The sequence below is a fragment of the Gorilla gorilla genome, chromosome 19 (genome assembly GCF_029281585.2).
Source record: "Gorilla gorilla gorilla isolate KB3781 chromosome 19, NHGRI_mGorGor1-v2.1_pri, whole genome shotgun sequence".
In the NCBI taxonomy this organism is placed as follows: domain Eukaryota; kingdom Metazoa; phylum Chordata; class Mammalia; order Primates; family Hominidae; genus Gorilla; species Gorilla gorilla.
In genome coordinates this window covers 36,434,841-36,457,925 of record NC_073243.2, presented here as the reverse complement: position 1 = coordinate 36,457,925, position 23,085 = coordinate 36,434,841, and the positions used below count along the sequence as shown (strand labels likewise).

General features: G+C 38.9%; 1 protein-coding gene across 10 annotated transcripts in view; it reads right to left on the bottom strand.

Annotated features, from left to right (window-relative positions):
• The window catches only part of ANKRD31 (ankyrin repeat domain 31), a 184,938-nt gene extending 172,199 nt beyond the window's left edge, over positions 1 to 12,739 (bottom strand). For 6 of the 10 annotated variants that reach the window (XM_055367811.2, XM_055367818.2, XM_055367813.2 and 3 more), the window contains exons 1-2: positions 12,363 to 12,675; positions 6,377 to 6,450 (exon numbers count right to left, since the gene is read on the bottom strand). In XM_055367811.2, coding sequence (XP_055223786.2) covers positions 6,377 to 6,450; positions 12,363 to 12,460 — 172 coding nt within the window. In that variant the 5' untranslated portion in view covers positions 12,461 to 12,675. Of the gene's footprint in view, positions 1 to 6,376; positions 6,451 to 12,145 lie in introns of all 10 variants that reach the window. The other 4 variants (XM_055367816.2, XM_055367815.2, XM_055367812.2 and 1 more) reach the window with 3 other exon arrangements.
• Positions 12,740 to 23,085: the final 10,346 nt, after the last annotated feature.

Sequence of the window (23,085 nt, the reverse complement as noted above, 5' to 3'; positions counted from 1 at the left end):
TATATACATTTCTTCCATTAGAATTCCAGAAAACCACCCAGTTCAGAGAAAATCCCACTAACAAAAGTTGGAAGAAGGTAAATTGGAAGAACACTGTGATTAAAGTGTCATACTGCATTGAGCTTGCTGTTTGTACCAAAGAAACTTAGGATGAATGCTGTGGCCAATTACTCTGTATAACAGGATATCTTCCCTACCATATATAGAAATATATTATACTAAAGCTAAGGATGATAAAATAATGTACTGATGAAATAGTCACAGAAATAGTCAAATAGGTCAATGAAACAAAACAATGAGTAGAAAATGGACATACATACACACATATATATGGAAATTTAATATATGACAATGGTATTTTAAACTGGGGCAACAAGATGGATTATTCAATAAATGATATTAGGAAAATTGGTTAACCATTTCAAAAAAATAAAGTTTGAGCCCTACCTTTCCCATATGCCAAAATATTCCAAAGATTAAAAATATAAAAGCTATAAATATAATCAATGGAAATAAAGATTAAAAATGTATCTTTATGGTTTTGAGGTCACTGAAGTATTTCTAAGTCTGATAGAGAAAGAAGAAACCCTAAAAGAGAAGACCAACAGCTTTTACTACACAAAAACTTAAAATTTCTTCACTGCAAAATATATCATGAATAATATTAAAAGATAACCAGAAAACTCGGTAAAACTATTCACAATATATACGACAAAGATTTGCTATCTTTAATATATAAAATGCTCTTACAAATCAATAATAAAATGAAAATAATTTGGAGACAGATGCAGGCAATTCAGACACAAAAAATAATTATGAATTATCTATATTAAAATAGGCCTAACACTGGTATTCCTTGAAAATGCAAACTAAATCAGATACTTTTTATTTGACACAGACTGAATTATTTCCTGCATTGGTTGTAGGGAGAAGGAGACATCTTTTTAGGGGGAAATATATGTCAAGAGCTGAGCACAAAGTTTTAGATAGTTATTCTAAGGAAAAAATCAGAAAAGCAGGCAAAGGTATAAGTATTAATATTTTCATATTTTGTAATAGTATTGAGAAACATTAAGTATCATTAATTCATTAAATAGGGTACATTCATATAATGGAATAATACGTAGCAATGTAAAAGGATGAGGTAGACTCTAACATGGACCTAGTATCTCTTTTGTATACCAGCAGCTGGAGAGACTCCAATGACTGCGATGGTCAACAAAATCCCCAAGGACTTTTTGTTGACCAAGGAGTCAATACTAAGAACAATGACCATATTAATTTGAAAATAGTAGGCAGGATGGTCATACAGTACAGTTTAGGATTAGGAGTCATACACCACTTAGTAAACTAATGAAAGCCTATTGTGAATGACAGGGTTTGTCAACGAGACAGATCAGATTCCAATTTGACAGGCAAACAATAACACAAACACAAATGGTGGATGAAGATACACGTGATGTGTTCCAAGAGCAGATAGGAGGTGTCTACTTAAAAGAAAACCTAAGATTCTGACATGTGGTTTCATGTGAGACCCAGCACATTGACAGCTGTGGTGGCTATGGTGAGGAAGGTGCAGAAGGCCTTCTGCTTGAGAAAGGTAGAGGGAAAAGTAAAGGGGACTTTGTCTTCCACCTTAGGTGTGAGTTCAGCCACAATGGGTAGAGCACCAGGCAGCCTTTTGGGATCACTGATTCAAGAAGGCCTTGAACAGCATTTCTGGACCTGCCCTGGGCCACAGGGGAGCCCACTGCTCTGAAGGGTGGGTTCCAGACCTGATAGCATTCACCACAAGCTGACTGAAGAGCCCTAGGGCATTAAGTGAACACTGGCAGTAGCCTGGCAGTATTCCTCTTGGGCCTATGGTAGTGATGGCCATGGGGTGAGGCTCTCCTACCTATGGAAACAGGAAGGAAGAGTGGGAAGGACTGTGTCTCATGGTTTGAGTGCCAGCTCAGCCACAGTAGAATAGAATACCACGTAAATTTCTAAGGTTTTTGATTCCCATCTCTGGCTCCCAGACAACATCTCTAGACCTGCCCGAGGATTTGGGGAGCTCACTGTACTGAAGGGAAGGACACAAGCCTGGCTGGTTTTGCTACCTGCTGATTGTAGAGCTGTAGTGAACATAGGTGGTAGCCAGGTAATGGCTACAGCAGGCCTTGGGCAAGACTCAGTACCGTGCTGGGTTCAGGTCTGACCCAATGGTGGTGGCTATAGGGGTACTCCACATCTGTCCCAGTGGTGGTAGCCACAGGAGTACTTTAGGTCTGTCCCAGTGGTGGACAGTATTACCCTGATACCACAGAATGGTAGAAAGTATTTGCAAACTATCCATGTGACAAGGAATTAATAGCCAGAATACCTAAGGAGCTCAAACAACTTTATAGGAAAAAAAATATAATAATCAGATTTTAAAATGGGCAAAAGATCTGAACACACATGTCTCAAAAGAAGACATACAAATGGCAAACAGATATATGAAAAGGTACTCAACATCATGGATCATTGGAGAAATACAAATCAAAACTACAATGAAATATCATCTGACTCCAGTTACAAATGGCCTTTATGCAAACAACAGGCAATAACAAATGCTGCTGAAGATGTGGAGAAAAGTGAACCATCACACACTGTTGGTAGGAATGTAAATTAGTACAATCACTGTGGAGAATAGTTTGGCAATCCCTCACAAAAAAAGAAATACAGCTACCATACAATCCAGCAATCCCACCCCTAGGTATTTGGGATTTTCCTTTCCAAAAGAAAGAAAATTGGTATATCAAAGAGATATCTGCACTCCCACGTTTTTTTTTAGCACTATCCACAATAACCAAGATTTGCAAGCAACCTAAGTGTCCATCAACAGATGAATGGATAAAGGAAATGTGATATATATACACAGTGGAGTATTATTCAGCCATGAAAAAGAATGAGATTCTGTCATTTGCAACATGGATGGAACTGCAGGTCATAAGTGAAATAAGCCAGGAACAAAAATACAAACTTCACATGTTCTCATTTATTTGTGGGAGCCAAAATCACAACAATTGAACTCAGGGAGATAAGGAGTAGAAGGATGGTTACCAGAGACTGGGAAAAATATTGCGGGCTGAGAAGGATGTAGGGATGGTTAATGGGCACAAAAAAATAGAAAGAATGAATAAGACCTACTGTTTGCTAGCACAACAGAGTGAGTATAGTCAAAATTAATTAATTGTACATTGTAAAATAATAAAATATAATTGGATTGTTTGAAACATAAAGGATAAATGCTTAAAGTGATGGATATCCCATTTACCCTGATGTGATTATCATGCCTCAATATCTCATATACCCCATAAATATATACACCTACTATGTACCCACAAATTTAAAAATTAAAAATTAAAAAAAGAAAGAAAACCTGCTACTTGATTCCATAACTCCATTTTTACAGACCAGAAATACATTCTCAACTACAAAACAATTTCATTCTACCATATCCTAATATAGCATAGTTTTCTTTATTCTTTCATTTTCCCTTCTCTATTCCTTTACTGCAGAGGTCCCCAATCCCTGGACCACGGACCAGTACCCATCCGTGGCCTGTTATGAACCAGGCTGCACCGCAGAAGGTAAGCAGCAGGCAAGCCAGCATTATCACCTGAGCTCCACCTCCTGTCTGATCAGCAGCAGCATCAGATTCTCATAGGAGTGCAAACCCTACTGTTAACTGCACATGTGAGGGATCTAGGTTGCACACTCCTTATAAGACTCTAATGCCTGATGACCTGAGATGGAACAGTTTCATCCTGAAACCATACCCCCAACCGCCATCCTGGGAAAAATTATCTTCCATGAAATTGGTCCCTGGTGCCAAAAAGTTTGGGGACCGCTGCTTTACTGCACATAAAGTAACTAGTGTATGTACACAAACATATTGCATTCTTTTGTTTTACTATATGGCCATTGAAAGGTTTTGATTGACATCAAATGAAGTTGGGATGGGAAAAAACCCTGGTTCTGTGAAAATACCCACTTTCTCCATTAGTAGCATGCTCACTCAGCTCTTACCTTTATAATTCAGTAAGTTATTTTGCTCTATTTTAACACAAAAAATAACAACATAAAAATCCTTGCATGCCTTGTTTGACTGGAGAATTTTAATGTTTTTCATTTATCATTGCAAAACCAAGGACAATTTTATAACTTTTTTTGTATGTAGCTGTTGAATGTAGAACAATCTGTCATTTAGTAGAAATAAATGAGTCTAAAAAATGATTGCTAGATAGTTTTCCTTTTGAATCATGGATCTTGTGCTTAAATAAACTTCTTTAACATGAAAGTAAATAAACAAAAGGTTGAAGTAAATAAATATAGACAAGAAAAAATGTAGAATATGATACCAATTATGAAAAAAGATATTTATAGTGGCATACAAAAGATTAGAAGGATACACAAATACTAAAGACTGGCAATCATTGGGAGTAGAATTATAGGGAAGAGTAAGGAACATGACCTTTCATTTTCTACATGATATAATTTTATATTTTAGTATTTTTAATAACCAGCGACATAGTAAAGATTTATCCATTTGGAAAAGAAAATTTAAAAACTTGGTTGGAATATTGAAACAGACCTCTAACTCCTTTCTAGTGGTACTTTATATATCATAAGAAGGCATCCTGGAGATCAATATTACACACTGTCCCTTCCAATTACATGTGAGAAAATGCATTCCAAGATGAAACTGTAACTTCCCACTTAGGTATCAGGTGAGATGATGTACAGTGAAAAGACTGTGAACCATAAATACACAAAAGTTAGAAAACCTTCGTGGGTGTTTAGGAATTTTTTTTTCTATTTCACACTTATTTCCAGACATCCTCCAAAAAAAGATTTTTTTAAAGGCTCACAGGAAGAAATCATAAAGAGAAACAACCTACCATTTAAACAACTACTGCAGAACTGGTTCTTTCTGAACAGTGACTATCAGTGATAGATTTTTCTAGAAATGTTTAAATCAACCTAGAAGTGGCCTCAGGATGTTTGGTGAATTGGTAGAAGAAAGGCACATTTACAATGCATATTTACTAAGGATGTGTGTGCCCTAATTTTAATATGGAAAAATAAGACTGGTTATTAAAAAGTATTATTTACTTTTACAAATAGACAGGTTCTAGGGCTAGGCTAGAGATTTGGAAGAGGAAAAAGGCTATATGGGTGGCACTTCAATACCTCCGTTGCCCTTTCTAGGAATCTTAAGCATCTTCTGGAAGCTATGATCCCCAGTGCTGTCGCTAGTCTAACAGACCCTAATAAACTAAGTCTGTGTAAAATTAAGGAACAAGACTAAGGATGAAAAGAGAAGTTAATGAAATGGTAATCAGCAGGTCCTTGAATAACTTCATGTCAACATTGATTTTAAAAAATCAACTCATACCTGTAATCCCAGCACTTTGGAGGGCTGAGGTGGGCAGATCACGAGGTCAGGAGTTCAAGACCAGCCTGGCCAATATGGTGAAACCCCGTCTCTACTAAAAATACAAAATTCAGTTGGGTGTGGTGGTGCGTGCACATAGTCCCAGCTACTCGCGAGAGTGAGGCAGAAGAATCGCTTGACCCGGGGAGGCGGAGGTTGCAGTGAGCTGAGATTGTGCCACTGCACTCCAGCCTGGGCGACAGAGTGAGACTCTGTCTCAAAAAAAAAAAAAAAAAAAAAAAACAACATCAATTCCCAGCAAGGGCCACTCTCTGTGGAATTTGTATGTTCTCCCCATGTTTGCATGGGTTTCCTGCAGGTACTCCAGTTTCCTCCCACATCCCAAAGATGTGCCTATTAGGTTCACTGGCATGTCTAAATGGTCCCAATACAAGTGCGTGTGTGTGTCTGTGTGTCTGTGTGTGTGTGTGCGCGCGCGTGTGTGCACGTTCTTCAATGGACTGGCCTCCAGGCCGGGGTTGGTTCCTGCCTTGAGCCCTGAGCACAGGCTCTTCAATGGAATGGCCTCCAGTCTGGGGTTGGTTCCTGCCTTGAGCCCTGAGCTGCCAGGATAGGCTTTGGTCACACTCAACCCTGAAGTGGAATAACTGGGTTAACAATTATGTTACTTGTTTGTATTAATCTTTCTTAAATGTATGTATAGCTCATATTTATTTCAATGTTTACTATCAGAAGTGTTTGGTGTTTATTTAGAAGTTCGGTGATGTTCTTGTGACCAGAAATATGCTATAAAAACTTAACTGTTATTTATACAAATTAGCTTATGGTAAAATTGGTTTCCTTATAATTCATTTTGCTTAAAGTCTCAGTTTCCAAGAACCTATCAATGACATTAAATGAGGACTAACTGGGAAACTAAAGGGACTACTTAATGAAAAGAATCATTCTCACCTTTGCACATTCCTCTTGTATCAGGATGCAGACCGAACTCAGATTTAAGAGATGCGTCTTGATCAAACAGCAACCTTTCAAATACCAAAAGGGAAGGCACAAGCTGTTAATGTGTCTTAAACAAAGACTAACATTTTACCCATCATTTTTATTATACCAAAACTTGCTAAAATTCTTAGTTATACCACTATTAATGTTTCTATTTCAAAGTGTTATTCAGAAATGTACATTTTGATTGAAAACACATCCAAGATGAAAAATAAAGACTCATCATGTTAATTTTACAAATATTCTGTTATTGTTTTTTAATATTTGGGGGTAAGGGACAAATATCATTGTCTCTAGTCTAATAAACCTTAATAACTTTTTGAAAAGAGATAAAATGAGATCATTTGAGGGACCAGTGCTTGGTGGGTTTTTTCCCTTCACATTTCTCTATACCAGAGAACTTGAAATTAATATCCCAGGATTATATCTGAGTATATATTTTCATAGTATGCACTGACAGAATTCCTTTATTTATTTATTTATTTTGAGACACAGTCTCTCTCTGTCACCCAAGCTGTAGTGCAGTGGCATGAACTTGGCTCACTTCAAACTCTGGGCTCAAGAGATCCTCCTGCCTCAGCCTCCCAAGTAGCTGGGACTACAGGTGTGCACCACCATGCCTGGCTATTTTTTTAATTAATTTTTTTTTTTTAGAGCCAGGGTCTTATCACGTTGCCCAGGCTGGTCTTGAACTCCTGAGCTTAAATGATCCTGCCTTGTCCTCCCAAAGTGCTGGGATTACAGGAATGAGCCACCACACCTGGCCCAGAATTCCTTTAATTTTTGGATTTACTTCTTACTATGTTCAAGGGAACATCACGGTAACAAAGACAGAAGACACACAGTCCTTGCCCCCAAGAAGCTCCAAATCTAGTAAGGGATACAGAGCTATGAAAATAAGCATGATATACCATGAGTATGCTATTAGGCAAACTAAAATATTTATCTTTTCTATTTAAATGGCGGGAAAATGGACAAAAGACTTGAATAGACATTTCTGCAAAGAGGTAATACAAATAGCCAACAAGTACACAAAACGAAAAGATGTTCATCATCACTAATCATAGGGGAAATGCAAATCAAAACCACAAAGATACTACTTCATACTCATTAGGATGGCTGTTTATGAAAAATGAAAAATTAAGCCAGGTACTATCACTCACGCTTGTAATCCCAGCTACTCAGGAGGCTGAAGGAAGAACATGGCTTGAGGCCAGTTCAAGGCTTCTGTGAGCTATGATCAGGCCATTGCACTCCAGCCTAAGTGACAAAGTGAGACACTGTCTCAAACACACACACACACAAAACTTTCTAACAGTTCTCAGCATCAGAAAAGTTGGCAATGAAAAGGACTCTAATCCTTAACTTTTCTATTATAACACACCCTCTGTGAGAGTGAGTACAGGCTCCTGCTATAAAAAGAAAAGCATTTTCTTGGCTCTTTTCTACTGACCATTACTAAGGATCAAAAATTCATTATTAGAATATGAATTATACCATAGCTATAGTGCATTTTTCCAAGAAGTAAACCATCTACTAATGTTCCTCCAAAAAGTAAAATTATCTATTAATGTCCCTAAAAGGGTAAGTTTATCTCTTAAAATGTTGTGAGGTTTTTTGTTTGTTTGTTTTTTTCTTTTCAGACACAGTCACTCTGTCACCCAGGCTGGAATGAAGTGGCACCATCTCAGCTCACTACAACCTCCACCGCCCAGGTTCAAGTGATCCTCCTGCCTCAGCCTCCCAAGTAGCTGAGGTTACAAGTGCCCGCCATCAGGCCCAGCTAATTCTTGTATTTTTAGTAGACACAGGGTTTTACCATGTTGGCCAGGCTAGTCTCAAACTCCTGACCTTCAGGTCTCGACCTCCCTAAATGCTGGGATTACAGCTGTGAGCGACTGCACCCAACCAAATTTTGTGATTTTTTTTTTAATTTAAAAATAACACAAAAGGGGTATGGAAGAATTTTGGGGGATAATGACACTTCTATATCTTGATTGTGATAGTAGTTACACAATTATGTTTGTCAAAACTCAGAACCATACTCTTAAAAAGGTGAACTTTATGTAAATTCCTCCTTGAAGGGTGACAGAATATGCCACCCCAAAATAAGCCACTGTGACATACGGATTACTCTGAGCTAAAGGCAACTTGAAAAACAGCAGATGCTTCCCTTTTTCTTCTTGAAAACAGGAGATAAAAACTCCTATGTAAAAGATGCCCTCCCTGTAGAAGGAGAAAAGAAACATTTCTCAATAGCCAAGAGAATTCTGTACAAACAGATCTTGTTAAAATAATTCTTATCTTCCTTTAGCCTCCCTACATAATTTAGTTACTTTTCCACAACTGCCTCTCTTTGTTTAACCCAATACAAAAGCACATAGGTTTTGCCATTTCTTTTTTTAATTTTTTCTTTTTCTTTTTTTTTTTTTGAGATGGGAGTCTTGCTCTGTTGTCCAGGCTGGAGTGCAGTGATATAATCGCAGCTTACTGCAACCTCCGCCTTCCAGGTTCAAGCGATTCTCCTGCCTCAGCCTCCTGAGTAGCTGGGACTACAGGTGCATGCCACCATGCCCGGTTAATTTTTGTATTTTTAATAGAGACAGGATTTCACCTTGTTGGCCAGGCTGGTCTCAAACTCCTGACCTCAAGTGATCTGCCCACCTCAGCCTCCCAAAGCACTGGGATAACAGGCATCAGCTACCATGCCCAACCAGGTTTTGCCATTTCTTTGGGTCTTCATTTCCTTATGAGGACTCCTGTGTCCCATAAAACTTATTTTAAATTTACATAAGTTTTAATATTTAAAGTATTTAATATATTTCATATTTAATTCTTAGGCTTAACCAGGGCCCTATGAGGGGAAAGGCAGAATTTCTGCCCCTACTAAAATCTTAATTAAAAATAAAAAACTAATATAAATATGTTAATATTCTAATATGTAAACGTAAAAATTTAACATTATGCCAATAAAAGTACCAATAAGGGCCGGGCACGGTGGCTCACGCCTGTAATCCCAGCACTTTGGGAGGCTGAAGTGGGGAGATCACTTGAAGTCAAGAGTTCGAAACCAGCCTGGCCATCATGGTGAAACCCCATCTATACTAAAAATACAAAAATTAGCTGGGCATGGTGGTGTGCGCCTGTAGTCCTAGCTACTCAGCAGACCCAGGCAAGAGAATGGCTTGAACCTGGGTGGATGGAAGCTGCCGTGAGCTGAGATCATGCTACTACACTCCAGCCTGGGTGATAGAACGAGACTCCATCTCAAAAAAAAAAATAGTCCTGATTCTTTCCTAAGGAAATTATTTTTTAAAACCCCAACAATTTATGCTTAAGGAAATTATCTCAGAGTTATTTGCAATAACAAAAAATTAAAAACAAACTAAATGTTTTGTTTTAAAATCATATAATGCTTCAATAAATTATCCCTTTATGACAGAAAACTATCAATAATTTAGGGAAGAATTTTAATGACATTGCAAATGTTTAAAAATAATGTTAAGCGAAAACTGTAAACTTGTACAAATTGATTCAAACTTTGTAAAAGAATTATAGGTGCACACACAAAAGCATACATAGAAAGCTGGAAGAAAATATACCAAAGTCTTAATACAGGTAGAATTAGGTCAGATTTCTATCTCATTCATGCTTCTTTTCATTGCTCATGTTTCCTATAGTGTTTCTGAATAGACAATATATTTATATGGTTCAAAATTCAAAAACCAGTATAGACTAGCCATGATTACTCATGCTCATAGTCCTCACTACTCAGGGAGCTGAGGCAGGAAGATCACTTCAGCCTAGGAGTTAGAGGCTTCAGTGAGCTATGACTGCACTATTGCATTCCAGACTGGACAATAGTGTAAGATCCTGTCTCCAAAACAAACAATATAATAGGGTATGTAGTAAAATGTCTCTCTGTCCCCTCAAATATAAGCTTTCTTTCCCACAGGCAACCAAGGTGTTCGATTGTTTTGTAATTCTTTCAGAGATATTTTCTAAGTGTATATATATTGGAAGACAGAGGTAACACTATTTTCTAAAAATAGAAGCACTGTGTCAAAGAGTATATGTGTTTGTAATCTTGATAATTGAAATTTTTTGAGTTTTGTATTATAATTATGTCTTTCTTCCTCTACAGTTATAAAAGAATCCCTTTTTGGCTTCTGGTAATACTTTTTGGGTTTTTTTTAACATTTACATCTTTGATTCATATGGATTTTTTTTTGGAGTACAGTGTGAAATATGGATTCAACTAAACTATTTTCTACATACATCCTTCATCATCCCAATATCATTTTTTGAAAAATCCCATCATTTCCTCGCTGGTTTGAGATGCCACCTCTGTAATACACTAAATTCCCATATATACGTGATTCTATTTTGGGGGTTTTTATGCTGTTTATTGATCTGTCACTTTATGTGCCAGTATCATATTTAAAATATTTTATATCAGAAAATATTTTAATATCCTATAGGTCATTACCTCCTTATTGTTCTTATTTTTCAGACTTTCCCTAATTGCTCTTATTTATTTTACGATATAAACTTTGGAATCAGTTGTCTAGTTCAACAGAAAGTCTTGCTGGTACTTTTATTTTTTTATTTTTTTTGAGATAGAGTCTCACTCTGTCGCCCAGGCTGGAGTGCAGTGGAGTCATTTTGGCTCACAGCAACCTCTGCCTGTTTCTCATTACAACCAAAAACTCCGAATGAATATTTTTTAAAAACTACTCGAGAACCTTGAAAAGTAAACAATAGCAGGTAGATTGGGGACTGAAGGTGAAATCTTAATAACAACCCATTTATTGACGAGTTTCAGTTTGTTTTCGGTTTTGTTTTTTGGTTCTTTTTTGTCTTTCAGCTTTGAACCATCCAGTGGGCACAGACAGTAAACCTATTTTTATCCAGAAGACCAAGGAAAATGACCCCTGCATGCCAGAAGGTATAGGACAAAGCCCAGGGCTTTATGTTGCTTTCTCTCTTACCTCCCAGCCCTGCCCCAAGGCTGGCCCTAGCCTCAGAGCAGACACCAACCATGGCAACTGGGGAACATAAAACTCAAGAGAAAGTGTCTACCAGAGGAACTGGGAAAAGGGGTCTGTATTGCCTGAAGTGTGGACAGAATCCCCCTTTTTTCTCTCTTTTCTTAACTCTGTGCTAAAGGCTGTCCCCCTTGTAAGGAACTGCTGTATAGTGAAAAGGCTAACACTCAAAGAAACCTGTCTTTCTGATCATATGAACTGGCAAGTGGGTATGATGAGGAAAGGAGGCAGGAGAATCCTGGAGAAGAGAGAGAGGGAAAGGAGAATGACCTAATTCTGTGTACGATCCAACTTAAGTCCCAGACACAGCCCTGAGCACATATGAAGCAGACCTAGTGGCCTCATCCCTGCCCTCTTTTCCCTGTGTCTAGCACAGAGAATATGTTAGAGAAAGGTTTTGATAACCTGAAATACCGACTTTTTTGGATTCGTATAAAACTATTCGTTTCCAGTTTGGCAGGGACCAGTTTCCCCATCACACATTCTTTTCTTGAGAGAAACTGTTACCCGTTTTCCTAGAACTGAGCTACGAGTCTCTTGAAGCAAAATGAAGTCTCTTGAAACAAAACGCAGTTAAGTTCAGACCCAAGATCTTTTTTGCTTGTGCAGAAAGACTTAAAGCCCCCAAAAGGAAAGCCTTCTGAAAAATGCTATAAAGCCACCTAGTACAAACCTCATTTTATCCCTAGCTGGTTGGGGGTAGATGGGAACAGACTGTGTTTGCTTATTTACAAGCTCTCAGCTCAGGCACGGCTGCCCCACAAGGCTCTGATCCTGCCCACAAGCACATGTTCTGGTCACGATCTCCACTCAAAACTCTGACCCCCTCAGAGGGCACCTGGGCCGCCCTGGCGCGAGGGTTGAGGCACTGTGGCCCTAATGATGGTCACCTTCTCAGCTCCTTTTCTTCCAGGTCGCTCTCCGTCACTGAACCCTCTATCACAGTTTCATCACTGTCCCAGTCTGGGGCCTGGACGCCTTCCTCCATCTTTGCCCCACATTCAAAGTCTTTTTTACCCTCCTCTAACTCCCTCTTGCCCGCAAACAAAAAAACGCTTTGAGGGCCAGGGGAAATTGTGAATTAAAAATAAAAATAATATAATCGCAGCAGGAGCCGGGACTTGTCGCAGGGCTGCTGAGGAGGACGCAGGCGGCCGCGAGCGCGGCGGGGTAGCAGTCTGCGAGGCGGCCCGCGGGTTCCGCCGCTCGTCGCAGGCAGGAGGCAGCCGCTCGCCACACGACGGAGCCCTACGCAGCTCTCGGCCCCGCCCCCAGCTCCCGTGGCCGGAAGAGGGAGGCCGCGCGCGCGCGCGCGCAGGCCTGCTCTGGGCGTGGCCTGCCGCCGCGTGTTTTTTTCACGGTCTCCCATTCTCGGTCGCTAGGCTTTGAGGGTGCTGGGGTTGCTGCTGCAGAGACCAGAAAGGCAGGCGTGGCGCACCCAGAACTCAGACCGAGCCTGCTTAACACCCTTGGTCGGGAGGGTGACCCGCCATGCACCTGATGCTTGTGAGCCCCAGATACGGGAAAAGCTGTCAGCTCCTGCCCGCCCCAGCAGCCCTGGCATTCTGGAGCCAGAATGAGACCTTAGACCTAAAGAGAGTTTTTGCAGCCCACCGAGTGCTTCCTTTCCCTTTAATCCCTTGACAGCCTCTCCTCAAGTGTCCTCTGAGGTAGACAAAACAGATACGTTTATCAGAAGTTTTAGCTCATCAACTAATCTCAGTGATGTATTTTGCATTTGTTTTTTTTTTTGTCTCAACAACGCTTTGGTTACCTGAAATACAGATTATGCAGGAAAGGCAGGATAAATGCTTTATTTTTTCCTCTTTTATCAATTTTTATAATAATAGTAATGCCTAGCAACCTCCAAAAGTAGTCAACTGCGTTTTAATGAAGTACTAGAATTTCATATATTTGTTGTGTTTCAGTCTAGTTGAACATTTTTAATTCAAACTAATTCAAAACAAAGCCAAGTGAGCTTCCACTTGCCAAGTGAGAAGAAGATTCAAGAAAAGACCAAGTTGTTTTCCCATAGCAAGTGTTTAGTATTCAGCTTGGAGTCTCCAGCATCTAGCACATATAAAGTCTAAGTTTTGTCATAAATGGATGGAGCTAGAGATTTCTGACTTCCCAATTCATTGCCCTTTTCACTGTATGGAGTAGCTTTGCCATTAGTAGTAGTAGTAGTAGTAGTAGTAGTAGTAGTAGTATTTTGTGTTTTTACTATGTATATTTAAGCCACTGCTATTTAAAATACTTGATTGGTGATTATCTTCTAAACTTAACTTGAGGCTCGGGGTGGTGGCTCTACCTGTAACCTCAATGCATTGGAGGCCGAGGCAGGAGGATTGCTTGAGACCAGAAGTTCAAGACCAGCCTGGGGAACATGGTGAGACCCCTATCTCTACAAAAAATTTGTTTTTAATTAGCAGGGCATGGTAGCATGGGCCTGTAGTCCCAGCTACTCAGGTTGAGGCGGGAGGCTCGCTTGAGCCCAGGAGTTTGAGGTTATAATGAGCTATGATTGAGCAAACGCACTCCAGCCTGAGCAACAGAGTCATACCATGTCTCAAAAAATAAAAAATAAATAAACTTACTTGAATAAGTAACTTACTTAAATAAAATTCCTCGCCTCAACTCCGTAAATTAGGCAGAACAGTAATAAATATGCAAAGAACTAGACCTCTTTTTTATTTTTTTTTAACAGTAGTCCATTTATACCCTCCGTGTCTAAATCAGACCTAAATTCCTATCACCTTTCCTGCTCACCCACTGTTTAATTAATTCATTAGTGCATTCTTCTGTGTTGCCCAAGCTGATCTCCAACTCCTGGGCTCAAGCTGTCCTCCCACCTCACCCTCCCAAATAGCCGGAACTACAGCCTCATGCCACTATGCCCACTTCACCCATTCTTTTTAATTATCCAACTCTGCTTTCACAGGAATTGGGGGATGCATACCCAGTAAATGGTGGTGAGTGGCTCCATTTGCCCCAGAGGGAAAGATGACTCCACTAGTAACAGCACTTGCTCCAAACAGCTGGTAACAAGCTAAGTGCAATAAGTCCTCACTTAATGTCTGTCGGTAGGTTCTTGGAAACTGCAACCTTAAGCAAAATGACTTACGAGGAAACCAATTTTACCATTGTCTAATTGATATATATGAGAGTTAAGTTCTTACAACATATTTCTGGTCACAAAAACATTACCAAACTTGTAAATAAACACCAAAACACCTTTACTAGTAAACATTGAAATAAACGTGAGCTATATATATATTTATTAAATATATATTTAAGAAATATCTTAAATATATATCTTAGATATTTATTAAATATATATTTAATAATAATTTAATATATTTAATAAATATCTAAGATATATATTTAAGATATTTCTTAATATATTTAATATATATTTAATAAATATCTAGATATATATTTAAGATATTTCTTAATATATTTAATATATATTTAATAAATATATATTTAATAAATATATATAAGAAATGTCATATATATTTAAGAAAGATTAATAAAAATATATATATATTTAAGAAAGACTAATAAAAACAAATAAGATAATTATTTACCTAGTCATTCCAGTTCAGGGTTGAGAGTGGCTGGAGCCTATCCTGGCAGCTCAGGGCTCAAGGCAGGAGCCAACCCCGCACAGGAGGCCATTTCATTGAAGAGCGTGCTCACTCACACACACACACTCATTCTGAGACCATTTAGATAAGTCAATGAGCCTAACATACACATCTTTGGGATGTGAGAGGAAACCAGAATACCTGGAGGAAACATGCTGACATGGGGAGAACATGCAAACTCCACATACACAGTGGCCCTGGCTGGGAAGTATAATAATTTTCTTCCCTCATCAATGTTGAAACACCATTGAAATAAATGTTATTCGAGGATCTGCTATAGATAAATTCACATTCTTCTGGGCCTGAAATTCACATTCTTTTTAAAAATGCTTTCTCTTTTGGCGGGAAAAAGTCATTTATTTTTGCATCATCTGTTCTCCTTTTATTTAAGAGAGTTGCTAAGATTCAAAGAATGAAAAAGAAATGGCAGAGATGAGCCTCATAAATGCCAGTGTGATTTTAAATAAACCTTTTTTTGTTTGTTTTTATAAAATCCAAAGTTTCAGTGCAGGACAGAGGTGGAAAAATGAACAGAAGATCTGTTTTAGGAAATCTAGGCTGCAGTACAATTCATACTGGTTTAAGCAGGGTGAGTTGAGTCATGTAATTGAACCAAGGAGAGGTTTCCCAGGTATTTCAGGAATGGCAGGAATCAGGTACTGCAACTGTGTTTCAAAGGAAATAGAGCTCAGCTTTCTTTTGAATTAGTTTGAATTTTCAAATAGATTAAAACATCGCCAAATATGTAAAAATCTGTAAACATTATTATTAAAAAATAATAATTGGCTACTTTTGGAGGTTGCTAGACACCATTTATTATTCTAAAATTAATAACGATAAAAAGACTTTATCCTGCCTCTCCTATACACTTTATATTCAGAATAACCATAGTTAATGAGGGGAAAAAAAAATTTTTTTTTGAGACAGAGTTTCGCTCTTGTCGTCCAGGCTGGAGTGCTATGGCGCGATCTTGGCTCGCTGCAACCTCCCACCTCCCGGGTTCAAGTGATTCTCCTGCCTCAGCCTCCCAAGGAGCTGGGATTACAGATATGTGCCACCTCACCTGGCTAATTTTGTATTTTTAGTAGAGACGGGGTTTCTCCATGTTGGTCAGGCTGGCCTCGAACTCCTGACCTCAGGTGATTCACCCACCTTGGCCTCCCATAGTGCTGGGATTACAAGCTTCAGCCACCACGCCTGGCCATAATTTTTAAGAAATGTAATTAAATTTTACTTGGTCTACTCCATTTGGGCTATAATCTTACAAGAAAAATGTCCTCTTGGGGAATTATTGTTGTAAAGGTGAATTTTAAAAATTTTTTCGATGTTTAAAAAGAAAAAGAAGGCTCATTATTTTGTGATTACACAATATATTTTGCTTTTATAATTAAGATTCTTCGCTGCCTATAGCTTCATATTATTTATTTCCTATCCAGGTTACTTTGGATCCTAGAACTATAAGAGATGAGACTTTCATGGAAGATTTGATTTATCATAACACAATATGAATCTCTAAGAGACTAAATCCAACAGCCACTTTCACCTTAGTAATATTTCTCCCCAAAATAAAACTATATGAAGTATTTCACCAAGTATTCCATGATAAGTATTTTAAAATACACTTTCCCGACAGGGCACAATGGCTCATGTTTGTAATCCCAGCACTTTGGGAGGCAGAGATGGGAGGATCACTTGAACCAAGGAGTCTGGGCAACATAGAGAGACCCATCTCTACAAAAATAAAAATAAATTAGCCAGAAGTGGTGGCGCACATTTGACCCAGGTACTCTGGAGGTTGAAGCAGGAGGATCCCTTGAGCCCAGGAGTTGCAGTGAGCTATGATTGCACCACTGCACTCCAGCCTGGGTGACAAAGTGAGATCCTGTGTCAAAAAAATAATAATAATACACTTTCCAAAAGAATCATTTTCTCAAAGACTTAGACTTTTTTTTTAAACAAAAATAAGTTACTAATCCATTAACCCAAGCAATTCACGTTTGGCACAAATTAAAGCTGTCATGTAAACTTTTTTAATGGATGGGAATAAGTATGTAACTGAAAAATCAGGATATGTGAAATCTTTTCTCAAAAACTGAAAAATATTGGAGCACACAAAGGCAAGTTTGCACATGATTAAGTGTTGGTTTAGTACCTAAATTTGTTTATTTATTTATTTACTTATTTATTTATTTATGAGACGGAGTTCCACTTTTGTTGCCCAGGCTGGAGCACAATGATGCGATTTCGGCTCACTGCAACCTCCGCCTCCCGGGTTGAAGCAATTCTTCTGCGTCAGCCTCCTTCATAGCTGGGATTACAGGCGTGTGCCACCACGCCTGGCTAATTTTTGTATTTTTTTAGTAGAGACGGGGCTTCGCCATGTTGGCCAGGCTGATCTCGAACTCCTGACCTCAGGTGATCTGCCCGTCTCAGCCTCCCAAAGTGCTGGGACTACAGGGGTAAGCTACTGCACCCAGCCCTAAATTTGTTTTTTAGCGATCATTATAGCTGATTCATATGTGTGGGGATATGCCACCCACAACTCCTATAGGCTGTCCCTTCTTAGTGCAGAATTTAATAAGTTCAATTTTACTTTAAAATGGCATAAAATAGATATAAAACACTTCAGAAAGTTGAGAGTACTGTAACCACCCAATGGGTTCTCCTTGCCTGCTGCCTAGACAGAGCCAATTTATCAAGACAGGGGAATTGCAATGAAGAAAGAGTAATTCACGCAGAGCCGGCTATGCAGGAGACCGAAGTTTGTTATTACTGAAATCAGTCTTGCCGAGCATTTGGGGATCAGAGTTTTTAAAGATAATTTGGCGGGTAGGGGCTTGGGAAGTGGGGAGTGCTGATTGGTCAGGTTGGAGATGGAATCATAGCGGGTGGAAGTTAGGTTTTCTTGCTGTCTTCTGTTCCTGGGTGGATGGCAGAACTGGTTGAGCCAGATTATCAGTCTGGGTGTTGTCAGCTGATCCATCAAGCTCAGGGTCCGCAAAATATCTTGGGCACTGATTTTAGGTTTTACAATAGTGATGTTATCCCCAGGAGCAATTTGGGGAGATTCAGACTCTTGGAGCCAGAGGCTGCATGACCCCCAAATTGTAATTTCTAATCTTGTAGCTAACTTGATAGTCCTGAAAAGACAGACTGATCCCAGGCAAGAAGGGGGTCTTTTCGGGAAAGGGGTATTTTCAATTTTGTTTCAGTCAAACCATGAACTGAACTCCTTCCCAAAGTTAGTTTGGCCTACACCCAGGAATGAACAAGGACAGCTTAAAGGTTAGAAGCAAGATGGAGTTGATTAGGTCAGATTTCTTTCACTGTCTTAATTTCCTAAGTTATAATTTTGCAAAGGTGGTTTCAGTACTGTGAAATTTCAGATGATAGCCTAATATAATTAGTATTTCCAAGATGAAAAACCTCTGAAGAATCACTAATGGTATCTGTTATTCTGGCAATTGATTAAAAGATATATTATAATGAAGCCCATAAAATCAGCAGAGGATTATTGAAAAAACACTTGGCATTTCACAAAGGAGAATCAGAGGACTAGACACACCTAGAGGTAAATTATAACGACCCTCCCCACCCATTACTCCAGGATGCCTGCCAGATGTTGCTATTCTATGTGGTCTCTACTATTACAGTTATTCATTGTTTAGTCTATTAGACTGTAAATAATGTTTCTTCAGAAGCAGAAAGGGGCAATAGCTATACACTGATCTTCTGTCTCAGAAGAAATACTTTACAACATTGTATAATTTATCATGATGTGAAAAAATCAATATTGGAACACAGGCATTAAACTATTATTATATATCATCAGGGTTTTATAAGGATTCTTAGATTACTTTCCCCTTATAAACACAATGTAATGTTGGCATCAAGAATTGGCAATCAAAGTAATAAGGCCATGACAGACTGTCAAAAAGAATTACAGACTCAAATGCAACAGCCTAGAGAACATGACATTGATTTTGTCAACTAGTTTAACAAGTTTGACAGCTTCCTCCTTGCCTGCTTGTCCAGACAAGTGATACTCATTGATGGCCCGAATGCTAAAAAGTCTATATTTCAATGTCTTTCCATTTCTATTCCTCCCCACATCTGGTCTTTTTCTGTGATAGTAACTGATTAAAACATTGAATTTTAAACCATGCTTAACCTAACTCATAATTAAAGAAATATACATTAAAACAGCCAATGACACGTTTGTTGGTTTATTTTATCTATTAGTCTGGCAAAGATTTAAAAAAAGACTGATAATGCTCAGCACTGGCAATGATCGGGGAAAATAGGTGTTCTCATATACTCTTGGAGGGAGAACAGATGAGTTCAATCTTTTTTGGAGACCAGTTTGGCAACATCTATCAAAATGTTTCACATGGGCTGGGCACGGTGGCTCATATCTGTAATCCCAGCACTTTGGGAGGCCTAGTCAGGTGGATCATTTGAGGTCAGGAGTTTAAGACCAGCCTGGCCAACATGGTGAAAACCTGTCTCTACTAAAAATACAAAAATTAGCAGGGCGTGGTGGCACATGCCTGTAGTCCCAGCTACTTGGGAGGCTAAGGCAGGAGAATCGCTTGAACCTGGGAGGCAGAGGTTGCAGTGAGCCAAGAATGCACCACTGTACTCCAGCCTGGGCAACAGAGAGAGACTCTCTTAAAAAAAAAAAAAAGTTTTACATGTATATACCCTTAGAGATAGCCTTTCCACTTTTAGGAATTTATTCCTATATTACTGATATGCTTGCACCAACTGTAATTTTGAAAAGTTGGAAACAAACTAAGTGTTCATCATTAGGGGATTATGCAGTGAAATACTCTGCTGTCATTATAAAGAATGAAATACGGCTGTATATTAGGACATGTGTAGCTGCCCATGTTACCTTGTCTGCAGAATAAAGCAAAGAGCACAACAACGACAGCTCTGGAATTTCATACAGGAAAGGCTTAAGGATGAAATCTGCTTGGAAGTGAGGGCTCTGAAACTTCACCAAAGCTTGCATTTGAATAGCAAACACGGTTTTCACTTAGCTGCTTACATAGAATATTTGTGGCTTTATCTTAGATTCTATGTTTATTTGTGGTTGTTTAGGAAGGTTAAAGAGATACGAAGGTATAAATAAAGCCCTCCACACATACCAAGATACCACCTGATCCTGATACTGCAGAACACCACAATTTTTTATTTCTTCTTTTTATTGAGGTATAATTGACATGCAATGAAATGCACAAATCTTGTATTTTCACTTCAATGTGTTTTCTGAGCCATTCTATATTTCTACATTTATTTCGTTTAACAGCATACTCAACTCTAAAGGAAGAGAATGGGAGTTGTAGGTGGGAAAAAAAGGTAATACACAAGCAATAGCTTGAATCTTAAAAGTATAATTTACATGAATAAGACATAATAAAAAGAGAAATTTTAATAATTTCTGGACTGATAATATTGCCAAATAAATACATGATAATGGGATCTTCTTTGTGTAGAACTGAAACAGCCATATAAACAGGTTTAGACTAATGTATTAGTAGGTCTGCCACTGTAGAAAAAAAATACCAGCTATACCCACAAAAAATCCCAGCGACAAGAGGTTAATCAGAATCTTCACATAGTAAAAAAATGCAGTTCAATGATTTTTGACTCTCTCTCTCTCTGTGCATGTGTATGTACACACACACACACACACAGACACACACACACTCAGGTAACCACCTAAGTACTTAAAACAAGATCAAGAATATTTCCATCACTCCTGCCCTTTCCTCAAAATCCACCTGCAAATGATAGTTTTTCATACAAATGGAATCACACTGTACATATTTTTTTAAACTGGCTTCTTTTACTTAGTTTTGTGTTTTCAAGATTCACCAACATTGTTTGCACCAGGTCATTCCTTTTTATTGCTGAGTATTGTTATATTACGCAAATAGACCAAATTTGTTCAGTGCATTCTCTTGTTAATGGACATATATGTTATTTTCAGTTTGGACACTGTAATGAATAAGATTGCTATGAACATTCCTGTTGAAACCTTTTTGTGGGTGTATGTTTTCATTTCTCTTTGGGTACATAAATACCTGATGAGCAAAATTCCTGGTCATATAATAGGTATATGTTTAACTTTATTAAAAAGCTGCCGTGTAGTTCTCCAAAGAGAGGACGACTCCCAACAGCAATGTATGAAAGTTCCCTTTGTGTCATATCTTCACGAGCATTTGTATTGTCAATATTTTATGTGCCAGCCATTTCAATGGATATGAAATAGTATCTCACTGTGGTATTAATTTGCATTTCCCTCATGCCTAATAATACTAGCAAATTTTTGTGTGCTTGTTGGCTGTCTATATACCTTTCATGAAGTGTCTATTCAAATTTATTGCACACTTTTCCATTGGGCTGTTTGTATTTTTATTATTGATTTCTAACATTCCTTTACATATTCTGGATATAAGAGGGCTTTGTCAAATATCTGTATCATGAATTTTTTTTATTAGTCTCTGGCTTGTCTATTTTTTTTTTTTTAAGAGATGAGGTCTCCCTTTGTCACCCAGGCTGCTGGAGTGCAGTGGCATGAACACGACTCACTGCAGCCTCCACTTCCTGGGCTCAAGTGATCCTTCCACCTCAGCCCCCCATACCCTTCCAAGTGGCTGAGACTACAGGCACACACCACCATGCCTGGCTAATTTTTGTATTTTTTGTAGAGACAGGGTTTCGTCATGTTGACCAGGCTGATTTGGAATTCCTGGGCTTAAGCAATCTGCCCATCTAGGACTCCCAAAGTGCTGGAATTAGGTGTGCTACCACACCTGGACTCTTAATATAAGTGTCTTTTGATGAGTAAAAGGTTTTAATTAGGATACTGTCCAATTTATCAGTTTTTTTTCTTTTATGATTAGTGCTGGTATTAGTTTCCTAAGGCTGTCATTAACAAATTGCCACAAACTGGATGGCTTAAAACAACAGATACTTATTTTTTATTTATTTACGTATTTGTTTTTTAAGACAGAGTTTCGCTCTGTCACCAGGCTAGAATGCAGTGGTGCAATCTCGGCTTACTGCAACCTCCGCCTCCCGGGTTCAAGCAATTCTCCTGCCTCAGCCTCCAGAGTAGCTGGGATTACAGGTGTCCGCCACCACGCCCAACTAATTTTTGTATTTTTAGTACAGGCAGGGTTTCACCATGTTGGCCAGGACAGTCTCGGTCTCCTGACCTGTGATCCACCTGCCTTGGCCTCCCGAAGTGCTGGGATTACAGGCATGAGCCACCGCGCCCGGCAACAACAGACATTTGTTTTCTCACCGTTCTGGAGGCCAGCAATCTAAAATCAAGATGTGGATGGGGCCATGCTCTTTCTGAAGGTTCTAGAGGACAATCTGTTCCATGCCTTTCTCTTAGTTTCTGACCTTGGCCACAATTCATGGCATTCCTTGGCTTGTAGATGCATCACTCCAATCTCTGCCTTCATCATCACCTGGTGTTCTAGTGTGTTTTTGTCTCTGGGTCTCTTCTTTTCTTATAAGGACACCAATCATATTGGATTAGGGTCCACCTTACTCCACTATAAACTCACCTTAACTAATTACAACTGCAATGACTATATTTCCAAATAGAGTCACATTCTTTTTTTTTTTTTTTTTTTGAAATGGAGGTTCGCTCTTGTTGCCCAGACTGGAGTGCAGTGGCATGATCTCGGCTTACTGCAACCTCTGCCTCCCGGGTTCAAGCGATTCTCCTGCCTCAGCCTCCTGAGTAGCTGGGATTACAGGTATGTGCCACCATGCCCAGCTAGTTTTGTATTTTTAGTAGAGGCAGGGTTTCTCCATGTTGGTCAGGCTAGTTTCGAACTCCCGACCTCAGGTGATCCACCCACCTCGGCCTCCCAATGTGCTTGGATTACAGGCGTGAGCCACCGCGCCCAGCTTTTTTTTTTTTTTTTTGGTCAGG